At 40.6% G+C, this 26,595-nt stretch overlaps 1 protein-coding gene across 2 annotated transcripts in view; it reads right to left on the bottom strand.

Annotated features, from left to right (window-relative positions):
• REPS2 (RALBP1 associated Eps domain containing 2) overlaps window positions 1–26,595 on the bottom strand; it is a 207,714-nt gene that overhangs the window by 119,313 nt on the left and 61,806 nt on the right. The window contains exons 2-5 of one of the 2 annotated variants that reach the window (XM_058535505.1): window positions 25,840–25,963; window positions 17,745–17,893; window positions 15,509–15,635; window positions 9,353–9,450 (exon numbers count right to left, since the gene is read on the bottom strand). In XM_058535505.1, the coding sequence (XP_058391488.1) occupies window positions 9,353–9,450; window positions 15,509–15,635; window positions 17,745–17,893; window positions 25,840–25,963 (498 nt within the window). The remainder of the gene's footprint in view (window positions 1–9,352; window positions 9,451–15,508; window positions 15,636–17,744; window positions 17,894–25,839; window positions 25,964–26,595) is intronic. The other variant, XM_058535506.1, reaches the window with a different exon arrangement.

The raw sequence follows: 26,595 nt of genomic DNA, 5'->3' as shown, positions 1-26,595 counted from the left end.
TGCCCATACCTGGTGGGGAAAAGCAACACTCACCCCACAAATAAAATGTGTTCATTTCAGGGCTGGCCCGGTGGCGTGGTGGTTAAGTTCACACACTCCGCTTCAGCGGCCTGGGGTTTGCAGGTTTGGATCCCAGGCATGGACCTACACACTGCTCCTCAAGCCATGCTGTGGCGGCGTCCCACATACAAAATAGAGGAAGACTGGCACAGATGTTAGCTCAGCGACAATCTTCCTCACCAAAGGGAAAAAAAAAGTGCTCAATTGCTTTCATCAGTAGTCTAACTGACCTGTGGTAAGACCACTACATGGATACTAAAATTCTACTATGTTCCAGTCTACCATTTTTACCCACCCCCTCACCCCACTGTCTCTAAGCACAGATTCTGCAAGGCCTTAAGACAGCACCCCAATCAGTCCTAATATTTACTGAATCAATGTCTTTTTCCCATAAACATCCTTAAATTTCTATCCCAGGTACCCTCTTCTTATATCCTGAAGTCACGTTTCTTTCAATGATTCAGTATCTTTTTACTATTCTCATAACACAAAACATTTTTGCCTTTCATGTAGAAGTACCCCCTAGCAAAGAAACCAAGCAATTACCATTACTTTAATTGTTAAGAAGTGTGGGTACATGGTAAGCACCTGAGGAATACAATAAGAGACAGCTAAAACAGATTTAAGCCGAGAAAAGAAGGAAATTTCAGTATCAACTGAAATAAAATGTTTCAAAAATAAGGACTAGAAATTCTGAAAAACATTATAAGTAGGTGAAGGAAATAAGTAGGAAGGAAGCTTGATGCTATGAAAAATAGGAGGTCTTTGTGGTAATAGTGACCATTCAGATGTCTGCGGGTTCTAGGCAGACTCGGTGGAGGAGAACACACTGCGAACACGTTCCCCTTTTACCCCCTAGGAGACAGTCAAACTCCAGCGAGGGTCTGAAATCAAATGGGGAAAGTATCTGGTAAAACAAGATGTCAAGTCCAGAACAAGCTGCATGCATTCCCATAAAATTTATCAAACCAGTTCTTCCTGTTACACACAAAGGCAAACACACATATACTCTCTTCTCCCTCCCTTTTCTTCCTCCTCCCTCTCTCCCTTCTGTTTGTCAGAGGAAGAGAACATAGTTGTCTAAGCAATGCTGAGAGGTCAACACACACACACACACACACACACACACACACAGTGTGTTGACATTTACCATCCCTAACAACAGATTTTCCTAGCCGTAATCTCTACCCATAAACTAAGTAATTCAACTTTACTGCCATGAAGAAATAAACAAGAAATCCTCATTGCCAGCGGGCTTGGAGTGCTCCAGAACCAAAAAGAAGCTGGGGTCCCTAACCTCCATCAAGGGCCTCAGGTGCCCAGGACCTCCTCTAGACCACACAAGGAGCAGTTTTCCACATATGCTGCAGCCTCTCACTTGTCCAAAGGAAAAGAGACACCAGCTTCTGGTTTCAGACTGGTAGGAATGACAAATCAATAAGGAAACATTGACAACCCAAAAGCAAAAAGGGCATAGGATATAAAGAAGCAATTTACAGAAAAGGAGATACAGATGACTCATAAACTTAAGATATTCCACTTCACTAATAAAGAAAAATGCTAATTAAAACTACAGTGAGATATCATTTTTCATCTATCATGTTGGTAAAGATCCATCATTTTTTAGTACATTGTTTTTGCATGGGTATGGGAAAATAAACATTTTCATACGTCGTTGGTGTGTAAATTGGTACAGTCTCCAATTTGAAAATCTATCCAAAATTAAAAATGTGCAGACATTTCACCCAATTATTCCATTTCTAGGAAATGATCCTACACATATGCAAACAATGCTGTGATTGCAAGTTCTAGCTGTTTATCAGAAGAGGTTGGTTAAATGATTTATGGAAGATGCACACAATGAAATACTATGCATTTGAAAAAACAAAAAGATAAGGAAGTACTTTATGTACAGCTAAAGAATGTTATTAAAGTTTTTGTAAGTAAAAACTGCAAAGTGCATAACAGATATACAGTATGCTACCCCATGTGTAAAAAGGTGGAACTTGGGGCCAGCCTGGTGGCATAGCGGTTAAATTCGCGCATTCCACTTCGGCGGCCCGGGGTTCGCCAGTTGGGATCCTGGGCGTAGACCTACTCACTGCTCATCAAGCCATGCTGAGGCGGCGTCCCACATAGAAGAGCTACAACTCTACTACTATGATACACAACTATGTACTGGGGCTTTGGGGAGAAAAAAGAAGAGGAAGATTGGTAACAGATGTTAGCACAGGGCCAATCTTCCTCAAAAAAAAATAATAACCTACATTCACTTGTATATGCATAAAATATTCCTAGACCAATACAAAAAAAATAGGTCATGTAAGTTGCCTCTGGGTTTGACTGCAATATGAAGAGTAGAGGAAAGGGTAAGAACTATGTGTGGAAGTGGCATTATGCTGACGTAGACAGTGGGGCACTTACAGGGGGCAACATCAGAGCTCTCAGAAAAGGGGAGAGGGGAAAGATTCCAAAATAAGGAAGGAAAAAAATGCCTGAGGCCCTACTGAAAAAAATAAACAACCCATACACAGGCCAAAGGATGCTTTGATAGAGAATTCCTGGACCCTCAAAGAGCCCCCATGGGCCCCATCTGCCTTGTGGGTCATTTCCTTAGGCTAAGTATTAGGTAAGAGAACCACAGTGGCTGAGACAGTACATAGTGTGCCCCACTTGTTTACCTGCTTCCTTCTTCTCCAAACTCAGAGCACCCACTTGCTCATGACTCAATTCTAAGCCACCTCACTCAATCCCACCCCAGTCTTTCAGCCACAATCTCTACTCTCTACTCTCCTTATCCTCCCAGCATCCTGGTCCAGGCTACCCATAAAATATCTTTCACACCATAAAAAGTTCTCTCAGCGCAGTGTCAACCTCCCTGACAACAGAAAGACTATTTCTTCCTGTTCTCACCAAAAATCTTAGAATGAACCATTTACTTGTGGTGATTATCAGTTCTCTCTGGACTTATGGCAACACCACTTCAACAGAGCCTCAGGGTATTCATTTCTTTCACCATCCTTTACATACATGTTTTTGCTATTTAGAACCATTCTCAAAGGACCCAAGAAGCAGAGAGAATCTGCTTCTGGCCCTAAGTACCTACAGTTAAGCCCAGAGTGAGGTTGGGGGGGGGGGGAGGCATGGCAAGAAACTGAGATTGAGCAAGAATGAGGGAAAAAAGGAGACGACTAAGTTAAATATATGTTTCCCAAGTTACAGACTTTAGATTAATATGGTGACTGGCTAGCAATGTCCAACAACCCCTCCCGTACCTGTTCATTAGAAATCTTCCAGCAAAAACATAGCCCAAACCCCAGCAGAATGACAGGATGATCAAGTTCTCTAAATTCTGTTTGTCATTATTTTGTCTTTGAAGTAAGAAGGGTAGTGAGTACTGAGAATTTACCCCAAAGACTGTAAGTCCATCCCTCCAGGAAGAGAAGAAAACATCACAGCATGTATGTTTAGGGTTTAAAAAGTGAGTGTGTTTTGGTTTAAAATAAAAGCTAATCTTTTCCGGAGAGATCTGGCTGGAAGGATATTTCATTTGCCAAAACTGTCTCCCTAAAGTCAGATAAAAATATACTGCATATATTAGATACATAAGAATACCTATATTTCCTTATATATGCATAAAATATTCCTGGAATGATACAAAAGAAACAGACAACACTGGTTTCTCTGGAAACCAATAAAGATCAGACGTCCATCCCCCTGGCTGAGCTTCACAGATAAATGAGCAGAGGAGCAACAAACCTTTTTTTTTTATTTTTGGGAGAAAGGTCAGCCCTGAGCTAACATGCCAATCCTCCTCTCTTTTGCTGAGGAAGATTGGCCCTGGGCTAACATCCGTGCCCATCTTCCTCTACTTTATACGGGATACCGCCACAGCATGGCTTGACAAGTGGTGCGTCGGTGAACCCCCGGGATCCGAACCTGTGAACCCCGGGCCGCCGAAGTAGGGTGCGTGCACTTAACCACCGTACCACCAGGCCGGCCCCCAAACCATTTTTTAAGAATGAAAAAATGGAAATCTCACATATACAAGAAATATTAGAAAATTCTCACACTTCATGTTATCACTGGAAAACAAGCATAGATGAATTGAGACAAAAGATAAAACAAAGAAGGCAAAAGTGAGGATGAAGAGTAAGGTTCCCACATAGAGAACAGTGACCTCCTGGGAAACGACCAGTAGCTCTGCGTGGCCAGAGTATGGAGGGAGAGAAGAAGTGAGCTATTGCAGCTGAAGAGGTAAGTAAGCAGGGTCCAAACACCAGGGCCCCCAGAGCCAGGTTCAGGAACACAGATGATATGCTGAGAGTAGGGGACAGAGAGTGACCAGTTTCAATCAAGGGAGTAGAAGGATCAGATTTGTGTTTTGAAGACTGTTTTTGTCTCCAATGAGGATAATAGATTTAAAGAGGGAAAGAGTAGAAGCAAGAAGAAAGAGTTAGGCTAATATAACTGATTTGGTGACAGAGGATGGCCTGAACCGAGGAAGTGCAGAGGAATGGACAGGTAAGAGAGGTATTTAGAAAATGAAATGGCCAGGACTTGGTAAGTGAATGGGCAGAAGGGGTAGGAGAGGAGTCAAAGACTGTGACCAGCATTCCGGCCTGTGCTGATGGGTGGATGGAGCCAGGAATGGAAGGGTGAAAGCTGGTTTTGTGGGAAAGACATGTTTAAAATGACAGTGGGACATTTGAGTGAAGATGTCTAGCAGATGGAGATATGTGGTCATCAGCCTCCATGTAGCTAAAGAGTAACAGAGTGAGAATTGGACCTAGGGACCACCAACATGGAAGGGGTAGGTGGAGAAAAGAGAATTGAAAAAGAAGATTAGGAAGAGGTAGTCATAGAAGCAGGAGGAAAATCAGGAGAGGATGGCATCATGGACACCAAATGATGAGAGCATTTCAAGGTGATCAGTGTGAAAAGCTGCCAAGAGGTCAACGAGACAAGGACTTAACACAAGGTAGTTTCTGGCAACCATGGCAAAAACAGAGGCAGTGGAGTATAATGGGAGCAGAAGGGGCAGTTCTAAATCCTACACCAGCAAAACTGCAAATGACTAGACAGTCTACATGGCTAGGATAACTTGTGAAAAGTAAACAACAAAATGACCTATAAACACATAACAGATGAAGTAAGAAAGAAGACTTATCATTTCTTTACAAACCACTGTCAACCACCCACCAACATAGGATATGCTCAGTATCTGAAATTTCAAGGGGAAAAACATCCAATGTCTGAACAAAAAAATTAAAATTCCTAAAATATTAAGCAAAAAGACTATTCATTCTGATGTTTGAGCGCTGAATTTGGCATAAGCACCTCTAAAATGCCAAGCCCGTGAGCTACAACAGCACGGGCTCAGGTCCCTAAAAGCCTCCGCCAGTACCTAGAGGCCATCCCCCCCTCCAATCAGGCAGGCAGGGACTTGAACACAAGGCCACGGAGAAAGCTAGAAGACAGCAAGGTTGCCACCAGCACATTAACACTGCAAAGCGAGGGGAATTAGTCACCTGGCCTAACCTAGCACCATGCCCAATCCACATCACCAAGAACCTTCACTTCAAATCCCCTCATCTACATGACTAATTCAGGTTGGCATTTTGCCTTCTGGGACGTGGAGTCCAGCCAAACCATGCTGACAGGCATAAGAAGGAAACCTAAGAACTGAAGAAAGAAAAACACATCAGCCATGAAAACCACAGACTGCTGTCCCAAGAAAGGCCCCTTGCTCTCAGCTTAAACAGAAGGCAATGCTCCAAACAGGAGGGGGGGACCTTCACTGATGCCAAACAAACATTAAGGGAATCAGACTGTTGCAGATTATTACAATGAACTGTTAAATCCATTCCAAGTCATTCAGGTTACAGAAAAGAGAAGGAACTTGCCCAAGGTCACACAGAGTTTGGCTGGACCTGGGCGAGAACCTGTCTGGTTTTTTTCTGCACTATACCATTAAGTCCTTCTAATGGCCAATCGCTGCCAAATACTTATGTCTAGCCCTGGCTCTCCCCAAAGCTCCAGACCCATATATCCTACCATCTCTTTGACACCTCCTCTTGGCTATCTCAAAAGCTCAAATCCCAACATCCAACAATGAACTCAGGATCTTTCCCCAATACTCCCAACACCAATTTTTCATCCAGGGCTTCTTAGCTTAACAGATGACATCACCATCCATCGAGTTCCTGAGCCAGAGATGAAGGAATTGTGTTCAGTGTTTGAACTCCAGCCCTACCACTTCCGACCTGTGACCTTGAGCAAACTAAACAGTCTTTAAACCTCAGGTTTTGTCATCTGAAGAATGGGATAACAACAGGAATTACCTTGTAAGACAGCTGTGAGCATGGAAAGAGATGAAGTGTATAAAATGCTAAGCACATAGAACATGTCTTTGTATGTGAAGTTCCCTCTATCTTCTTGCCTGCTCCCCCCAATCCCACCCCCTAACCTGGTTAACACCTATGAATCCTTCTCGTTTCAACTCAAATTTATTCCCCGCTAGAAGCCTTCCTCGATGACCCCCCGCCTGCCAAGGGCAGGTCATAACACTGCCTCCTAATTTTTCATCCTCAAAGTACAGCGAAATTTCTATTCACCTCACATATCATAATTATATATTTACTTTGTGATGATTTGATTAATGGCATCTCCTCCAACAGCTTATAAGCTCCATGAGGGCAAGGAATGGGAGTGCTACATTTTTGTATTTTTGTATTCTCAATACAGTACCTGGCACTTAACAGATGTTTAGTAAATATTAGTTGAGTGATGTGCACAAGAAGCATGTTTATCAGCAGAAAAATGGACCTAGAGATTAGAAGAGAAATTACAGGACACCAATTCAAGGAAGAATCCATGGCGATCCCATCCAGGCAGACAAGTAGAAAGGGTCCAGTGAACCCCGTCTGACCACTGTAAAGTTCATGATTTGCTGCTTGTTGGACCATCATTCTAACCATTCAGGATTTGGTCTCCACATTACTAGAATACACTCCTCAGAAACATGCACAGCCACACCCTCGAGATTTTTTAAATGAATCCCAGTCCCTCTGATACCTTTCCTAATGTAACCCTCACTCCACAGTGGATGTAATTCTTGTGTTTAAAGACACATACTTTTGTATCACAGGACCTTTAAACACAGCCAACTACCACATCTGGGGCTCAGCTGAAGAAACAGCTGTCTGATTCAACTTGGGGATAAAACTGAACTCTACTGGACCTAGGAGAGAATGGCATCTTGTCTCTCCAATGTGGTACCAAGAAAGGATTTTCAGGAATATTTTTTACTACACTCAATGTTTGTTTATGCAGCAACTCTAGAACCTAGCCTCCTTATACTATAGGACTCTAATATATAGCAAAATATTTTAAAGTACAGGGTTTTTTTTTTTGTGTGTGTGTGTGTGTGTGTGAGGAAGCTCAGCCCTGAGCTAACATCCATGCCAATCCTTCTTTTTTTTTTTTTTGCTGAGGAAGATTGGCCCTGGGCTCGCATCCGTGCCCATCTTCCTCCACTTTATATGGGACGCCGCCACAGCATGGCCTGACAAGCAGTGCATCAGTGTGCGCCCGGGATCCGAACCCCGGCCGGCAGCAGCGGAGCACACACACTTAACCGCTATGCCATGGGGCTGGCCCCTAAAGTGCAGGTTTTGACATTGGGCAGGCCTGGGTTCAAATGATGGTTCTGCCACTTACTAGTTACAAATGAAACCTTAGACCCATTACTTGACCTCTCTCAGCCACAGTTAGCTCATCTGTACTAAGAGATAAAACAGTACTAGATCCTATGATTGTAGGAAGCATTAAATATAAACACACAGCATATGGCTACATTATTATCTTTAAGAAAGTTCTTTGTACAAAGAGTACCAACTTAGAAGATAAAGTTCTGTACCACATCTAATACAGAGCCCCATTCCCAGAGGGTATTCCGTGAATACCACGATCTTGTTTAGCCTTTGTTTATTCTGTTTGAGACTACCAGCCACTTCTTTATGGGAGTATCTGATACCACCCTTCTATTTGGAGTAGAACTGCCTGCACACAAATGATCCTTCTTTCTAAGTTGGACAACTGAAATGTTATACAAACCATGCTACTTCCTCTTGTCTTAGGGTCAAACAGTACTGTTTTCATAATTTCTCTTATGCAGACATACCTGCACACACACACATACACACACACACACATAAGCACAACCTTTTTTGAGAGGATGACTTCCTCAGCACAGGACTCAGAGATACTACACAAGATAACAGTTGCAGACACAGAAAAAATAAGACCTCTTTATCCAAAGGAAAACACTGGAGAAAGGGAAGCTGACATTTTCTAAGCTGTAGTATAGCCAGGAGAAACTGAGATATCACTTGTGCTTCTGCCATAATATTTCTTTTGTATCTATTACATATAGGAAACAGTAGTTGCTGTCACTTGTAAAATAACTGTTCCCCAAACAGCATTGGATTAGGCACTGAGAGAGAATACAGAACTACCTCTGCCTTCCAAAAGCTTGCAACATAATTGGAGGCACAAAACAAATGGGCAACAGCTAACTATGCACTGAATGAGTAACAATCTAGCCATTTGTGACAACATGGATGGACACTGAGGGTATTATGCAAAGTGAAATAAGTCAGAGGAAGAAGGTCAAATACCGTATGATTTCCTTCATCAAGTAGTAGATAATAACAACAATAAACAAACACATAGAGACAGAGATTGGATTGGTGGTTACCAGAGGGGAAGGGGGGAGGGAGGAGGGCGAAAGGGATAATTCGGCACATGTGTGTGGTGATGGGTTGTAATTAGTATTTGGGTGGTGAACATGATGTAATCTATGCAGAAATAGAAGTATAATGATGTACACCTGAAACTTATACAATGCTATAAACCAATGTTACTGCAATAAACAAAAAATTAAAGGTAAAAAAAAAAAAGAATAAGGCAGAGATAAGAGGTTGTTTTGGAAAAAGTAAAGCTCTCCTGAAGGAGGTGCCTAGTGATTAAGCAGATGAAGGTGGAAGGGCATTTTAGACAAACCAAAGACCAAGAACTAGCATGGATTAGTCTACAGATACTGAGAAGGAGTAGAAACAAACACAGTAGAAAAGATTTAGGAAAATATACAAGTGATAGAACAAGAAATACAATATTTGCATGAGGGGCAGTTTTATTTCTTCTTTGCAAAAAAAAAAAAAGGGGGGGGCCCATCAAAAAGCCATGTCCCCAAAGTCTCCCAGTGGCATAACCCCACAAAATCACTTACCCGGATAAGGGAAGCCTGATGCCGAGGGGGCTTGGCTCCTGGGCCCCCCGATGAGGCTCCCTCAGGCTGGACAAGGGGCTGTCGAGCTTCATAAGGAGCTGAAACAGCAGGAGGGAAAGTCAGCATGGTACACAAAGATTTCACCCAAAAATCATGACTTCACACTAAAACTGATACAGTGCCTGCTCTTTGGGGAAGAATTAGCAAAGGAATTGAGTTTATATGCTTAGGGCCACCTAGGACAAACAAACCTAGGACAAACACCAAACCTTGGTGCCCTTAGGTACAATTTAAACAATCTGAAGACATTCAACCAATTTATGATAAGGCAGGAAAATATTTACATCAAATTAATTATTAAATTTTCAGAACATTTAATAATTACCCTGCCGATATGGCAGGAAAACAGTTAAACATAACCAGGTAGTATTCAGCTCCCACAGAAAGGAGAAATTATCACCCAAGTTGAAACCATTTCTGATCTCTGTGGGTGAACAGTTCGAGTTTTTGAAAGTATATAAATCAGTAAAATGCTTTCTTTCTGTAGATTCCTTATAAATAAAATGAGGTAGAGAGAGCAAAGCAGCCTGTTATGGTGTCACATTTAGCATAGTCTGATCTTTTTAAAATAAAGAAGGTATAACAACAGCACATCAAGAACAACAAACCACTCTCGGGCTCACATCTGCTTTTTGTATTTCCTCCAAGCAATGGAAACACAACATTATAACACGTTAAAATACATTAAAATATCAAAATCATTGCCTGGAAAACCATTAAGTAAATTTTCAGACCCTGATAAGAATGGATAAAACTACAAAAACTGCAAAAGAAACATACACAGAGAGTACATAATCCAAATCTTAAAAAATAAGTCTCAGCTAGTAGGCACGTGTTGCCTTTGGAGAAGGAATTTTAAGATCATTCCATTTTGATGGAACACTGAATTAAACTCCTCATGCTGGAAGGTTTGCACCACAGTAAACTGTACCACAGTTGCGATACTAGTGGTCATGAGCTTTCCCTGGGAAGCTAACCCCACTCGCCTCTGGTTCCCCTTTGAGGGAGGGAGCTTATACTGCCTAGGAGGGACATGTGTGGGGGAAGACCATCCGGCCCTTGGCTCCAGTCTCTCACCTACAAGAGCTTTCCCTCAAAAGAGACAGATACATCTCATCAGTTAGGCTTGAACGAAGATTCAGCTGCGTGGGAGGTCATTTTTGGAGAGGCCTGGACTCACGGCAGATTTTCTCTTCCTACTCCTCTGGGAAGCCTGGGTTGGCCTCGTTTGCCTGTGACTGGAAAGGTGAGTGTCTAAAGCCCATCTGGTCACAAATCTAAGATACGTGCTCCAATCAGCTCTATCAGTACCACAGCTGATATTCAGGCCACCCTCCATCTGACTCCTGCCTCATTCCTCAATCGGATCTGAACTCAGGAGGTAAAAAGGTAGATGTTACTTATTGCTTCTACTCTCCCTCCTCCCAAATAAAACCCAAAACATGCAACTCAATGCAAAATAAATAATTCTTAGATCCCTTTATGAGAGATTTAATAAGGAACCAGAAGTACTATCTTTCTCCAAGGGGGAGGAGTATAGAAAGAAGCATAAAGATTTTATCACTCTCAGATTCAGTGTCAAACCGGAACAGAGACCACGAGTAACTGCACACTAAAGACTGCAGTCAACCCAGTGAATGATATCCAGAAGATGACTTTCAAGAACACTTAAGAGCTTCAAGAGTAAAACAGGTACCAGAGTGTAAAAACACAAAAGAAAATATAAGGGAATATTTGAGCATCTACAATGTGCCAAGATCTGTGCTAGGCAAAGATGTTCATATAACATGTCTCATTAGATCCACAGAGCAAACCTCTGAGGCAGAGATTATTCCATTTTACAGATAAGGGAAACTGAGGCTCAGAAAAGTGAAATACCCATAGAAACACAGGCTAGAAATGGACAGAAATGTAGGCCCACCAACTCTATCTTTAGGCCCAGGAGACTGACATCACAGCCCATGCTCTTAAGTCAGGAGATAGCTAGAACTGATTCATGAGAATAAGAAAAAGCAGAACAGACATACTGATTTGAGATAAGACATTAGCTATCAGAAGGAAGCAGGTAAGAGTTGAAAGTAGTTGCCTCTGGAGATCAGAAACAAGTTGGGTAGGAAGGAGAATAGTTGTTTTTACTATAGGCATTAAAGTATTATTGAACTATATGCATGTATTACTGTGATTTAAACATTTATTTAAATATAGATAGCAATACCTGCCTCTGAGGGTTGTGGTAAGAAGAAAAGAATGCACATAAAGACCTCTGCATGATTCCTGGCGCATAAGTCTTACCCAACGAACAAGAGCGATAGCTACATCCCACAGGTGATACTAGCAGGAGCCCAGGGGAGAAGCTGAAGGGGGGCTCTGAATCACAGATTGGTCTGAAAATGCTCAGTCTGATTTAAAACACAGTCACACACATGCCCCACCAGCCTGGAATCACGACAGAATCTTGGACAGGGAAATGATCCCAGAAAAACGTATTCCTAGAAAATTATCCCAGCAGCAAAACTCCTTTCTGAAAAGGCATAAATTCATAAATTAAGAATAACTCTAGGGGCTGGCACCATGGCGTAGCGGTTAAGTGTGCACGCTCCGCTGCTGGCGGTCTGGGTTCAGATTCCGGGCGCACACCAACACACTACTTGTCAGGCCACGCTGTGGCGGCGTCCCATATAAAGTGGAGGAAGATGGGCACGGATGTTAGCCCAGGGCCAGTCTTCCTCAGCAAAAAGAGGAGGATTGGCATGGATGTTAGCTCAAGGCTGATCTTCCTCACAAAAAAAATAAAAAAAGAATAACTCTAGAATGCTCAGTACCAGTCACTAAGGTTTAACAGGTTTTAGATATGTTACCGTATAGATCAAAGGGAAGATGGAGGAAAGAAATAGGAAAGAGAATCCTGGGTTCTTCAGAGGGGTTGATGGCATTGTGAAGGCAACAGAGGAGAGTTAAGAAATAGATGGAAAAATACATGAAAGCCTTAAGAGAAACTGAGTTCCGAAAACGTGAGGGAAGAGAATGAAGACATGTGGGTTACTCTTACTTCTTGACCTAAAGATATATGACAGAAAAGGAAGGAGACAGGTAAAGAAAATCCTTCAGGGGAAAATCTAAAGATGTTATAAAAATAGGAATGAACAAGCTTTGAAGTGAACAGTATTAATTAGAAGTAAAAATCACAAGATGGACCCAAGTTGCCGTAGAAAAAAAACTCTCCCTCCCTTTGACTTAGATAGATGGAGAAGTCTAAACAGAAATACATGTAAACATTTTATTTATGAATGACCTTGTTCCCAGCTATAGGTACCAAACAGCCTCCTAATCAGTGACTAGATCCAGAAAACTCAACTCCTTGAGAAACAGGAGACTGTCCACTCAGACTCCTCTTTATGGGTATACTGGGCAAAAGAGAAATCTCTGGAAGATCAGCTCGCCAAGTTTAAGGATCATGATATAGGAGAAAAACCAGGAAGGGGTAACAGAAACTTAGAAAATAATGTTTCAAGAATGAAAGAGTGACCACAAGGAGATGTCACTTCACATCTAACAGAATGGCTAAAACTAAAAACACTGAAGAAAAAGAAACCACTGAGAGTACCAAATGCTGGCAAGGAACACTGAACTCTCAAACATTGCCAGTGGGAGTATACAGCCATTTTATAAACTCTTTGGTAATCTCTTATATACCTATCCTAAGATCCAGCAAATGTTCATAGTATTCTTATTCATAATAGCCAAACACCGAAAATAACCTAAATGTCCATCAACAGGAGAATGGATCATCAAACTGTGGTACATTCACACAATGGAACACTACTGAGTAATAAAAAGGAACAAGCTACTGACACACACAACAATACGGATCAATCTCAACCACCGTGCTGAGGGAAAGACAGGAGACACATAAGAGTACAGTCATTCAATGTGATTCCATTTATACGAAGTTCTAGAAGAGGCAAAACTAATCTATGGTGATAAAAATCAGAACAGTGCTTGCACTGGGGTGCAAGGAATGACTAGAAAGGGGCATCCCTAGAGTGATGGAAATGTTCTTTTTTTTTTTTTTTTTTTTTTACAGAAAGGCAGACTGCCACATGCAGTGCCTCATTTGGATGTGTCTGGAGTCTTGGAAGCTTGACTACCCTACATTCTCCTACAAATGGACCTTGAGAGCTTGTTTGGAGGTTCTAGCAGGGGAGCACAGCCACTTGTATACCCCTGACAGAAGAATGGTCCTCCTCTATCGGGGAAGGTTGTCCTCTTCAACCGGGCACACACCTTCGGGAGGAAGGGGATACCTGCCTAGCCAGCCAAATCAACCCTGGTGATCAATGCGGTGACAGATGTCACAGCCAGATCGCCCTCACATCTGGAAATGTTCTATTCTTGATCGAAGCAGTGGCTACCTGGGTATATCCATTTGTTAAAACTCAAATTGAAGATTTTTAAATGTGTTCATTTTATCATACGTAAACTTTAGCTCACTTTAAAAAAAATGATAAAAAAGAATGAAGGCATGGACGACCTTGACATAGGCTGCTAGGAGTCAAGAAAGACCGAGAGAAGCAGGTTGTCTGTTTGCCACTGGGGGAATGGAAGCCCAATTTGAACAGAATGAGGAGAGAATGGAGCAAGAAGTAGAGAGAGCAAGTACCGACAGGTTTTTTAAGGAGTATCAAAAAAAGGGTAGAACTTGGTGATAGGCTGACTCAGAAGAACAAAAAATGACTCACCTGTGAATTAAACACCAAAAAACAGGCACCATGCTATGCATAGGACTCCTACTTCCAAGCCCAAATAAGATTAGGAATCAAAAGACCCCACTTCTAAAAATAGAGAAAGCAGGCAGGAGAGACTATAAGGGGAAAACGAAGAATTCTCAACCCCGTTTCGTTTCAGACACCAATGAGACATTCAAGCTGCAGGAGAGTGTTTTTTTGTTACTATCCCTTAACAACATTATGTTACATTTGCATAGGACTTAATTTCCAAACACACTTTATACTCACGTTCTCACTAATCCTCACAGCCCCCCTCTAGGATACTGTCAGTGCATTTTAAAAGAGGAGAGGAAATCATGGTTCAGAGAAATTAAATAGCTTGCCCAAGGTCACATAGCTAGGCACATAAACCCACACCTTCTAATTCCAATCAAAAGATATTTCCATTATGCCGCATCTGCTTCTCTCTGCATGATTACAGCCCCTCTTTAGTCCAGCCCAGCACACATTTTTATATCTGTGTCCCTCAAGAAGTCACTACTATTTCCAATGCAGCAAAAACCTGCAGAAACTGGGTAATTTTCAGCCACAGCCCACAAGTTAAAAAAGGGGGGTTACTAATATCCAATTCTAGAATACCTTTAATTGGTCCTATCTTAAACTAGGAGCCTGAGCCCCAGGAGGACAAGATGCTGCAGTGAATTTATGGAGCTTTAAGCACTGTAGCCTGGGCAGCCAACTCTGCAAGTCACCCTCAGAACCAACTAACGTATTTTACCACTGACATGGTCAGCACAGTATAAATATGAGCAAGCAGGCACCCCCACAACCGGGCACTTTACACACCTCTCAGCAAAATGCTTCCTCTAGCATTTCCCTTATTCTTATTCCCAAACACAAGAGCTAAGTATTTTCGTTTATGTGATCAGTCTTTAAAGGTTGAGTCAACTCTTTTGCTTTTGCATAGTTATATTTTTCAAGTAGTTTCATAAAAGCAGTATATATATAAGCATATATAAATATGTTTGGTATGTTTGCAGAAAGGAATAACAATTGCAAAACAATACAAACCCTTAATAGGTTATGTTTCTGTAAAATAAAATCTGTATATGAAGGATTAAATCATCTAAATCGCTGTTTACAAGTCTAAAGATGAACTAGTTTGTAGGACAGGAGACAAGGCATTACTAAGATATATTTATTTCTTTTTAAAAACCTTACTTAAGAGCATACAATTAAATTGAGCCATGTTTCCAAAGACAGAGGTAATTAAGTCAGGAGATTCAGCAGCTGGTGGTGTTGCTGCCTGATAGATTAAGGAGTCTCTAAGACACTGCCTGGGACAGCTGGCCCCGAGATGGCCTCTTACCTGGATGCATCTGCTCTGTGCTGCTCCGCAGTTTGCTGTAGCCATGGCTCAAGGGCACCCTCTGGTAATGAGGCGGGGAAGAAGGAGGGGAAGCGAGGGGTGACATCGTGGGAGACTGTGTTTCCTGCTTCAAAGAACCAGAGCAGAGTTCAGAGGCGATCATTCGAGAAGGCTGGTGCTCTGAGCTGCAGTGATGAAGTATAACGCAACTCTATTGCTGGTGAGCTGGCTGATTTAACAAATGGAGGAAATGTTTTCTCAAAAACGCAGCTTGGTTAAAAAGCAGTGTCTGAGGATTCAAAGGTCTCCCACAGAATAGTCTTGCCGGGGCTCAGTTACCTAAATTACTAAAACAAGCCTGAAATACTTTCAGTTATGCCAATATTTTCCTTTGGAAAATGAAAGACATTGATCACATGAAAGAACATTCATACTCCCCAATTTGATCTCTTTGTGGATAGATTCAATTTTGATTCATTAATAAAGGCTCCTATTTCCTGGATTTACACTTATCAAGTCTTTCCTAGCAAATGTGGATATTAAAAAATATTTAAAATGCTCAATGCTACATATTCCTGGAGCTTACTATGCCAAAGTAAAATGCCAGCTTTTTTTTTTTTTTTACACTGAGAGATTGCAAAATAATTCATTACGGGTAAACCACTCCAACTAGCCCACTCCTAAACACTAGGATGGAGCCTTAACAAGCTATAATTTGAATTTCAATTCAAATATGAACTTTATGCAGGACCCAAGGCAAGGTAAGCAACCTTACTCTACTACTGGGTTTCCTCCTTTTTTTAATGATACCAACAGAGTGGTAACTTTAGAGTACCCACGTAATAAGGAAACAGTACTTTTTATCAACACAGAGACTAGACAGGTGCTCTTAGTCTAAAAATATATACGCAATCTGAGATACTGATCAAATACTCTTCTTCAAGAAAAAGAAAAGAATATTTCCTTTGAAGTGTGAGCTCACACCCACAGATTGAGTGGGCCTAGCATTAACCCAGGCTGAAGTGAAAGAAGTGTCCTCAATCACACAGTCAGGGGATGGGCCTGGAAAGTTCCCAGGGCATCAACCATCCTGGGATAGTGGACTCTCATACCTCTCCAAATGCTGTTGGGAAAACATGCCAAAGAGTATTGACTGAAGATTACTATACTTCTTTATATATATATATCCCTGAAGAACTAGTTTAAAATGTATCAGAATTATGAAAGCAACAGTACATGGAGTTATTTAACAGGACATACTACACCTCACTTAAATATAAAACTTCTGCAGCAACACCTCATATAGCCAGCATTACCAGGGTGAGCCATATAAATTAGTTTTCTGACTTAATCCTTTAATATTTATTGCATTTTGAAAATATTTTGATTCATCTTCCTAAAATATAACACATTTCTTTGCCTTACAGAAGATACTATATCAAATATAATTTGACTTTTCTGCATGATTTTTTGCATCTTTATTAGAAGTATGAGCTTGTACCTTGATGACCTCAGCGTTTACTAATGTGTAAGACTATTTACCTCTTCTTGATAGGCTCACTCTTCTGGAATTTTATACTTTTGTCTCTACCAATCACCACCTGACTATTGCAATTAGTGGCCTAATTTTAAAAGCTCATCTTCCCTATTCTTGTTCCTAACCTACTAAATGTGTAATGGCAGCATTTCCCAAGATGGCATTTCAAACATGCTCCCCAAGAAATTAAATGCAGATTTCTAGGTCTCTTTATTACAGGACTTCTCGAGGCCTTTAACGTGCTAACGTGCACTGTGAATCTCCAAGACTGAAGATGTAGCCTTTCCCCCAAGAATAGGATATAAAGCAGCGTTCTCCAAACATATTTAACCAGAGAAACCTTCTCTCCCGACTTTTTTGGAGGAGAGGACCTATTAAAAACTCCTAGAAGTTACATTTCAAAGAACCTATTTAGAAATGCTGATTAGAGAAATCAGGTAAGTGTGTTAAATCAGTAGCCTTACTTTAGACACAATTCTACATTAAAGTAGGCTCTAAAGGGCCCATGGGGGGCTCATGGTAATTCCTATGCATCAGCCTCTTGTTCTTGCTACAAGGAAATTTGACTGGCTCACTTCCAAGTCTGTAATTGTATCCCAGATGGTGAGATTTGCTGGAAGCTTGACAGCAGGTATGAGGCACTGCTATGTGAGGTTTCATGGTCAGAATCAAATAGACATGCCAGATCAGAGTGTTTACCTGCTTATCCTCATCGTCCACTCTTTTGAAGGTATTTTTTTCCGTGATTAAATATGGAATCTGAACCTTAGTTCCATGCAGCTCAGCTGGGTTCCCAAATCGTATCTCACCATCCGTCTTTGACATCATAAAGCGAGGCAGCGGCAATTCTTTAGGACCAGAATCAGAGACGCTCAAGTGAGACTTTAAAATGTGAAAAGGGGAACTCAATGGCCAAAAGATGAATCACATTCGAGGAAAAATTCCAGAGCACTAAATACAGATTAAATTTTTATTTCAACACAATGAGGACTCCTATAATAATGTCATGATAGAAAAATGCTAGTTTTACCAAGGTATTCCAGCTTAATATTTTTAAATGCTGTCAAATCATCGCAGACCAAATTCAGGTTTTGGACTGATCTCCCACTTCTGCCCTTAGTCCAGCACCAAGAAAAAGGATGTGACATTGTATAAATATAATATTAAGTGACAAATGGTAGCAGGCAAAAACTTATACAGCACTTATTATATGCCAGACATTGTATTAAGATCTGCAAGTATTAACTCATTTAATCCTCACAACAACTTATAAGGTAAGACTATCAGTAGCCTTCTTTGACAGATGTGGAACAGACAAGAAGGAACTAAGTAACATTCCCAAAATCGCACAGCTCATCTGTGGCAGAGCTGGCTCGTAACCAGTGCCAAGTGCTGCTGCCCTACAGAAAGGTCCCTCATTCCTAGGGCAAACTTACTGGATAGAACAATTTCTTACCCTATGTCACTCCTTAAGGAACTTTCACACTCAATCTCCAGTTGTCTTTTCATAATGGAATAAGGAAAATGGTATCAAGTTAGAGCAATCAGTCCAATGTTCAGCCAGATTCTACCATCAAAACCATTAGCCACACTCACAATGCTACAAAGAGCTGAAATGCAACAGTCTGGTATATTTACTTATCTTTCAAATTTCTGACAAAACTATTCTGAAAACAGAAACGATGCTTTGGCACACTTCTAGTTCTCAGCACAGCAAATCACACAGCACAAAGAACTCCAAAAATGGGTATAATATTATGGATTACGCATAATGATTTGCATCTGTATCCATTGTTCAGGATAATACTCATCAGTGTGCCTTTGTGCTTCCATCAGCTCACTATTCCAAAAACACAGCTGTACTTCCAATGATTGATGCTGTGCTAAAGCCAGCAAACATCTTAGCAACAGCAAGCAAGTATCCTAGCTCCCCAGGCAAAGAAAGCCCCTGGTTCTCTAATATCCACATCATGTTTATTTTTAGTTGCTATGTCCACATTTGATTCAAAGAAGTAGGCAATATGACAAATCCCTGCATGATCAATCAGCCAAGGGCCCCAGAGACATAAATAGAATTACCAATCTGGAAAATTAAACCAAGACTCTCCTCTAAAGAGAGGATGACCGCCATTTTTAATGTTTTAATGTTTCCCAACCTCGGCAGCTCTCCAGCACTCAAGGCAGAAAAAGGACTTCAAAAGAAAAAGGCAAAAGAAAAGAAAATCTAGATTCCTCGTAAATCAAATATAAGCTAATCCTATGGTTCTCTTCTCAGAAAGGTGTTTGTTTCAGCTCAGTCTGCAAAAAGGATCTAAAAAGATGGAACAAGATCATATAAAATAATTTGCACCCTGATCTGACCACGAGAGGATGACTCTACCTCCAAACACTATTTGAGGGAGAAAAGAAGTAAATGCTCTCAGCATTTGTAAGCATTTGTATAAAACGCTCCCTGACCAGCGTTTTATTGGTGTTCAACAGATAACTCCGGTAACAGTGGAATACGAACACAGTATGATGATGAATATCAACTATTAGACTAGGGCTCCCAGATATCCTTCAGGACATGTCACTTCACACATTCTCCTTCCCTGGCTCTGGCACTTCTCCAGAACTGTCCACCTGAGGAAGAACTTCTCTCCCCTAGACAGCCACCAAACAGCAAAAGACAAAATACAGCTGAATTTCTCTCGGACTTTCTTTGGTTATGTGGTTTTAAATGACTCGCACTTAAAATTGTAACCATACATAATATTCCTATGATTGAAAACTTTAATGCAGGTACTAATTCCCTTCAGCTGGTGCAAGCTTTTAAAAAGTGAAAAGTAAAACTAGTTTGCAAATTTTCAGTCTAATTGTTTTTTCCTAGTCATATATACACCAAATTTAATAGTGAAACTTTATTAGATTAATCAATAAAGTATGTGCTATCCAGTGTTGTATGTCAAGTAATCACAGGAGAAGATCCATTTGTAGTAGTTGGTTAGAATCTTTTCTCCCAAATTGAATTAAATTAACACACAGGAAACAAATTAAGAGTTCAAATTAAATGTTTATAGGGGCCAAGGAGACAATTCGTGCAGCCACCCAAGGCAATAATTTGTTTCATAATGGTACCTTAGGTTGTATTCTTTGAACATAGAAACGCTTTGTATATTAAATATAAATGACTATTTTTCTCTTTCACAAAGAAAACTATGCGTTTCCTTTTTTAAACATGTGACCTTCTAAAAAGTAAAGGAAAAATCCTGTTTTTCCATGTTTGATGGAGACATGAATATAAGAAATACTTCAATTTCCTCAATCCACTAGAAAAAACATAAGCAGCATAAATGCAATAACAAATGGCAATGACAACAGGGAGGGGTGGGGCTAGGCAGAGAGCTCACATCCCATCTAAAATGGCAGCTGCTGTTCAGTGTTCTTCAACACTGTCCACTAGAAATACAGTTGTCCCTCAGTATCCGTAGGGGGATTGGTTCCAGGACCCCCTCAAACACCAAAATCCATGGATGCTCAAGTCCCTTATATAAAATGGTGTATTTGCATATAACCTACACACATCTTCTTGCATACTTTAAATCATCTCTAAATTACTTATAATACCTAATACAACGCAAATACTATGCAAATAGTTGTTATACTGTATTGTTTAGGAATAATGACAAGTAAAAAAGATCTGTACATGATCAGTACAGACACAACCATCATAGGCCTTGGATCTGAGGTTGGTTAAACCCTTGCGTGTGGAACCTGTGAATACGGAGGGCCAACTGTATAATGCAAGCCACACACACAACTGTAAATTGTGTAGTAGCTACATCACAAAATTTTTTTAAAAGTTAAGAAGCCAATCACAAAAACACAAATACTGTATGATTTCACTTATATGAAGGATCAATAAATCGTCAAATTCATAGAGATAGAAAGTAGAATGGTGGTTGCCAGGGGCTGAGGGGAGGGGGAATGGGCAGTTGGTTAATGGGTACCAAGGTGTTTTACAAAGTGTAGTGAAAAAGTTCTGGAGATTGGTTGCACAACAATGTGAATATACTTAACGCTGCTTAACTGTACACTTAAAAATGGTTAAGATGGTAAATTTTATCAAAAATTTTTTTTAATTTTAAGTAAAAAACAGGTGAAATTAATTTTAATATATTTTAACCTAATATTATCATTAAAACATGTAATCAACATAAATTTTATAATCTTTTTTCAGACTAAGTCTTCAAACTCCCATGTGTATTTTACCTATACCATAGACCTCGATTCAGACGTGCCACATTTCAAGTGCTCAATAGCCAGTCACATGTGGCTAGCAACTACCATAATAGACAGAATAGTTTAGATGTTTTTCTAAATGTCTGACAAGGGATTACCAGATTTTATTGCCACAACAACCCTATAAGGTAGGTACTACTGGTATACCCCTTTTCCAGGCGAGCCCTTTGAAGCTCAAAGAGATTAAGAAACTTGCCTGAGGGCACACAAATAAAAAGTGATGGAGCAAAGGTTCAAAATTAGGCAGTCTACTGCTGGGGCCCACATTCTTAGCCACCAGGCTACACTATCATCCTGAAAATTATTCTTTCTATTGCAGGTTTGAATATTCAGCATGAAACTGGCATTTCAGAGCTGGAAAATGGTCTAGAGAAAACCTGGTAGAATATTCACAACTTACAGATGAGGAACTAAGCCCAGGAAGGGGAAGGCAGACCTTGTCCTAGTCATGCAGCAATATGGTAGCAGAGCTACGACCACAACAACACTCCTGCCTCCTGGGGCTCCCTTCTCTTCCCACTACTTTTCATTGCCGATTTATTTATACCAGCTACTTACAAGATAACAAAAAGTAATGACAATAATGTTCTATAATTCCAAAGTGAAGCCACCCCACACATTTTCCTGTAGTTACTTTGGAAAAAACATCAGGTCAGTCACATAAACAAACATGCCCTGAGTGCCCACAATGCCGTGGTTACCAGATCCTCCTCCCTTCCCCTTAGGTAAGCTTGCAGACTAGGGAGGATGACAGACAAAAAATCAGTCAAACCTGTAAAGGAATATTTAGAAACTCTGATAATTGCTATGAAGGAGCAGATGCCGAGACAGAATAAAGTAGGGAAGGGACTGTCACATAGAAGTATTTCCTAACAGGCCCATCCAAGGATTACCTAACTCCCTAGGGATATGCACTTTTGTTTTGACTTACTATTTACTCTCGACTAGGCATTTTACAATTCTGTATGGGTAGATATTAACTTGTAGAAAACTGTTAGCTAACAAATAATTCCCTTCTAATAGCAATGCAAATGAATTTCATCCTAGAAAAGAGTATAATAACCAAGCTACAGTTTTATTGCCCTGTAGGGCATTAATCAATTTTATATGTAATTTAGCAATCTTATTCCAGCACTCTTTCTTTCCATGACTATAAATACTTCTGACTCTCCTATACTTTCTTGAACCAGCTTTACTTTATGCTGGCTCCTTCATTAATGAATTAATTTGACAGGAGCTACTTTGGATAGGATGGTGGGAATAGTCTCTGAATCCTGAAGGACGAGAAGGAAGAGCCAGCTATGGGAAGGAGAGGGGAAATAACAGACTTCTAGGAACCCAAGACCTTGAAATAACATGGTCTTTCCTGCAGTAGGATAGAAATGGCCCAGGAGGCTGGGGGGCCACTAGAAGGCCAGTGAGGCTGGGGGACAGATTGCGAGCAAGCGGGAGAGGATTGAGATGAGAGTGGAGAAGTAGACAGAGACTAGATTATGTAGGGCCTTACAAATCAGTGTAGGGACTTTGCATTTGGTACTACGTACAACAAACCAACCACTGGAGGGCTTCAAGGAGGAGGATAAAATGATCTGATGGATATTTTGAAAAGACCACTCGTATTGCTGCGTGGGAAAAGAGACTGGAGTAGAGAAGAGAGTTGGCCAGGAAACCAATGACAAAACCATTGTTATCCAGGTGAGTGGCTGAAGGTGGCCTGGTCTAGTAGGGGCAGAGAGATGGAGCGAACAGGCAGTGCAACTGGAGCCACACTGCCAGGACTTTTGATGAATTATATTGGAGAGTGAGGGAAAAGGGTGAATCAAGGATGACTTCTAGGTCCCTGGCTTGAGCAACTGTAGATGGTGGTAACATTTACCGAAATAGGAAAAGCTAGGGGTTAGAGGTTAATACACACATACACACAGGCTCGTGTCATCCATGAAGTAAGGGTGTGACTCTTAGAGAAGTTAACGGTGGACTCACAACTCCCTGAGTATGATGGGACTACCATAGCCTTTCAGAGTAGCTTCTCACAGACCACTCTCTTTGGCCTTCAAGGTTTGTGTCATCAAACATTAAGCTAATGGGTTTCAAGCAACAAATTCGAAAATTCTAAGTGGCAGCTCAAAGTCTGGCCCAATCTTGCCCTCACTCTTACTCAATATATGCTGACTGCAAATAACTTTTATTTAATAAATCATTAAATGAAGGAAGAAAATTCAGAATTCTCTGAGTATACTTAAACCCTCAGAGGTAAAAGGCAGCATCAGGATTTATAAAATACAACTGAGAAAGTCTTATATTTGTGAAAAAGTGTTAATCCTTTATACAAGTGATAACTTAGACAATCCTTCCCCCCTCTCCACTCCTCCTACCCCAGGAAATTAAGCTGTAAATATGAGTACAAATCAGGCAAAAGACTTCAGTCTAACAAAGTAAGCAACACAAGTATCAGAAGTTTATCCTATATACAACAAAGCAGTTCTAACTTTTCCAGAAGATAAAACTGGAAGACACTACAATAAAACTTAATGACCACTTACAATGGAATGGAAACTATCAGTGCCTACCACAAATCCAAACTCAATGTGATGTAACTTTAAACTAATCAAAGCAAGCGACTTATAGCAGGGACTGCTGTCTTGTAGCAATAAACACCAAACCTGCCACTGCAATAACACTCCTTCAAGCAATAAATACCAAACCTGCCACTGAAATAATACTCCTTCAAGAAACCTATTTCAAGGAACCAAATTATGTAATACCGAGGGATGCCTGTTGGGTCAGATTTTTTTCCCCATTTGGAAAATATTCCATGATTACAGATTTCAGTCAGCACCTTACTAAACAGAAAGAATAATCAAGAAGAGGCTACTTTGCATAGCAATGAACAGCAAGGGAACTGGAGGCTGAGCTCCTGGCTCCAAACTCTACCAACCTTGCATCCTTAGGCAAGTTACTCAACTCTCTAAACTTCAATTTCCCCATCTGTAAGATAGGGATAAGAACAGTACCACAGTAGAGGCTTCCAGTGTTCACCACAGCCAGTTCTCCTCTTCTTGCATGCACAGGAGAGAATTACACCTCCCCCAGTCTGCTCTGCACTTCAGCGGATCCATGTAACAAGTCCTGGCCAATGCACTGTGAGCAGCAGTAACATGAGTCACATCCAGGCCAAAGCATTTAACTGCTAGGGTGAGAAACTATTTCTCTGTTGCAGCAATTATGGGAACAGGTGCTATGTTGGAGGTGCTATAAGATAAAGCAGTCAGGATCACAGAGCCAACACGTGGAAGGCAGCTGCCCTAGAGGGTCACCCTGACCCACTGCAGAGCAGAAAGCAAACCTTTGTTTTCTTAAGGCACCGCAATTTCGGTGGTGTTTGTTATCACAGCTTATTCTAGGCAATGCAAATTGACACAAATACCTAATTGAGTAGGATGTTGTGAGGACTAAATGAGACAGTGCCTGGCACACACACTAAGCCTTTAATAAAGATTAGCAGGACGATCTAATGATGGTTAGTGCAAAAGGGCTTTGTTTCCCACAGTCAAGCTATCAGAATCTTCTCAGCTATTTGGAGTTGTCCTAGAAGGTAACCTTCTAGGTTACCATGGACTAACCAACCATAAACCCTGAACCAACTTCAAGGGCTACCAGGGACTTCACAGGACAGGCAACAGGTGAGTGGTTTTGACCTCAAAATGAGGAAAAGGAAAAAGTTCCTGCATGGCTGTGTGGACATATGAAAGTAATTTGTATCAGAATGAATTAAGGGAGGACCTCAGCACATCCCTTGAATAATCACCTTCTTCATACAGATTTGTAAAACCAATACTGAGGCAGTATAAAAGATGCTAAGAGTTGGGGACTTTGCTGCTGGTTTAAGTTGTGGAAAGTGCTCAAGTATACAGTGGGTTGGGGAAGGGATGGCAAGATAAGAAAATGTTAAATCAAAACTTGGAGAAGATAAATTTACTCTGCCTAAATTTTGGTAGCCCCAAAGTACTTAATAATCATGAGAACAGTGCTTCAGGAATTGGGGAATTAAAGGATGATCACATCTGATATGACTGGTAGGGACAGGAGAGAGAGAAAAGGGGCAGTTTCACTCAAACTCTCCCAGTTACTCATCCCCTTGTCCCTAACAGAGCCTTAAAATGACAATATAGATTCCTCAAGTAAAAAATTAAACTGAATGTTATTATTTTGCCAGAGGCTCTAGAATTCTTGTCCCAATCTCTTTCTGCTAAGAATAAAATCTATTTTAACTGCAAGTCAGTTAAAAGGAACTAATCTCAAGTTGCTCTCTGAATTTTTTTCCCATTTAAAAAAGAAAACAAGGAAACAAAGATACCTGCTAAGTTTTCTTATTTTATTTTACAGAAGAGTTGGAGAAGCAAGGAGAAATTCCACAAATGCTTATAGAACAGGCCTTAAACCCATAAAAATGATGCTCATAAATAAGAAATCTGTCATGGACAAAAAAAATGTATAAATGGGAGATACTTACCACATTTAATACTCTCCATCCGCACAGGGAGGCCAGACTGTGCTGCAGCAATTAATTTCAAGGCAACGTAAAACTGTGTTGGACCAAAATAACCAATCCGCTTGGCACCACACAGTTCTGTGATCTGAAAACAGACAAGAAAAACGATGCTGAAAACCCCATTTCATAACAGGAAAATGAGACAAGATATATTATGAAATCTCAAGGATTTCAGTGTAGCTAACCAAAAAGTCCCTGGAGAACCTATTTGAACACACTGGTCCGTTTCCTTCTTCTCCAGTTTACAGGGAGGTTTTCAATTTGGATAATTAAATTCTACCCACTCATGATGTTTCAGGACTGAGTGGTTATTCCTCCTCTTTCAAAGATAAAAATAAAAGTGACAAAGGATGGCTGTTAGTCTTCTTACAAAAGAGAGTGACTTTTTCAGGGGGTGGATTCTAATGTACGAAGTCTAGAAAGTCACTGGGGTGAAAAGAGAATAGATTAGTCATTACCACTACTTGTGGATTATCCTAGTTGATCAAAATTAAAAGTGAATTATATTTCAAGTCCTCATGCAAAATGATTTCCTAAGCATTAAAATTACATCTTGAGTGCTCACTTCAGAGAAACAAAAAAGAAATACTATATACACAAATATTTTCAAGATACTGCAGTCTTTCATTTGCAGACTTTAACACATATCCTACTGGTAGTTTAATAATAAATTGAATATTCAATTACTTTTTAAAAGTTATTTCAAAGTAACAGATA

This window comes from Diceros bicornis, chromosome X (assembly GCF_020826845.1).
Source record: "Diceros bicornis minor isolate mBicDic1 chromosome X, mDicBic1.mat.cur, whole genome shotgun sequence".
Lineage (NCBI taxonomy): Eukaryota > Metazoa > Chordata > Mammalia > Perissodactyla > Rhinocerotidae > Diceros > Diceros bicornis.
This window is presented reverse-complemented; position numbering and strand designations above follow the sequence as displayed.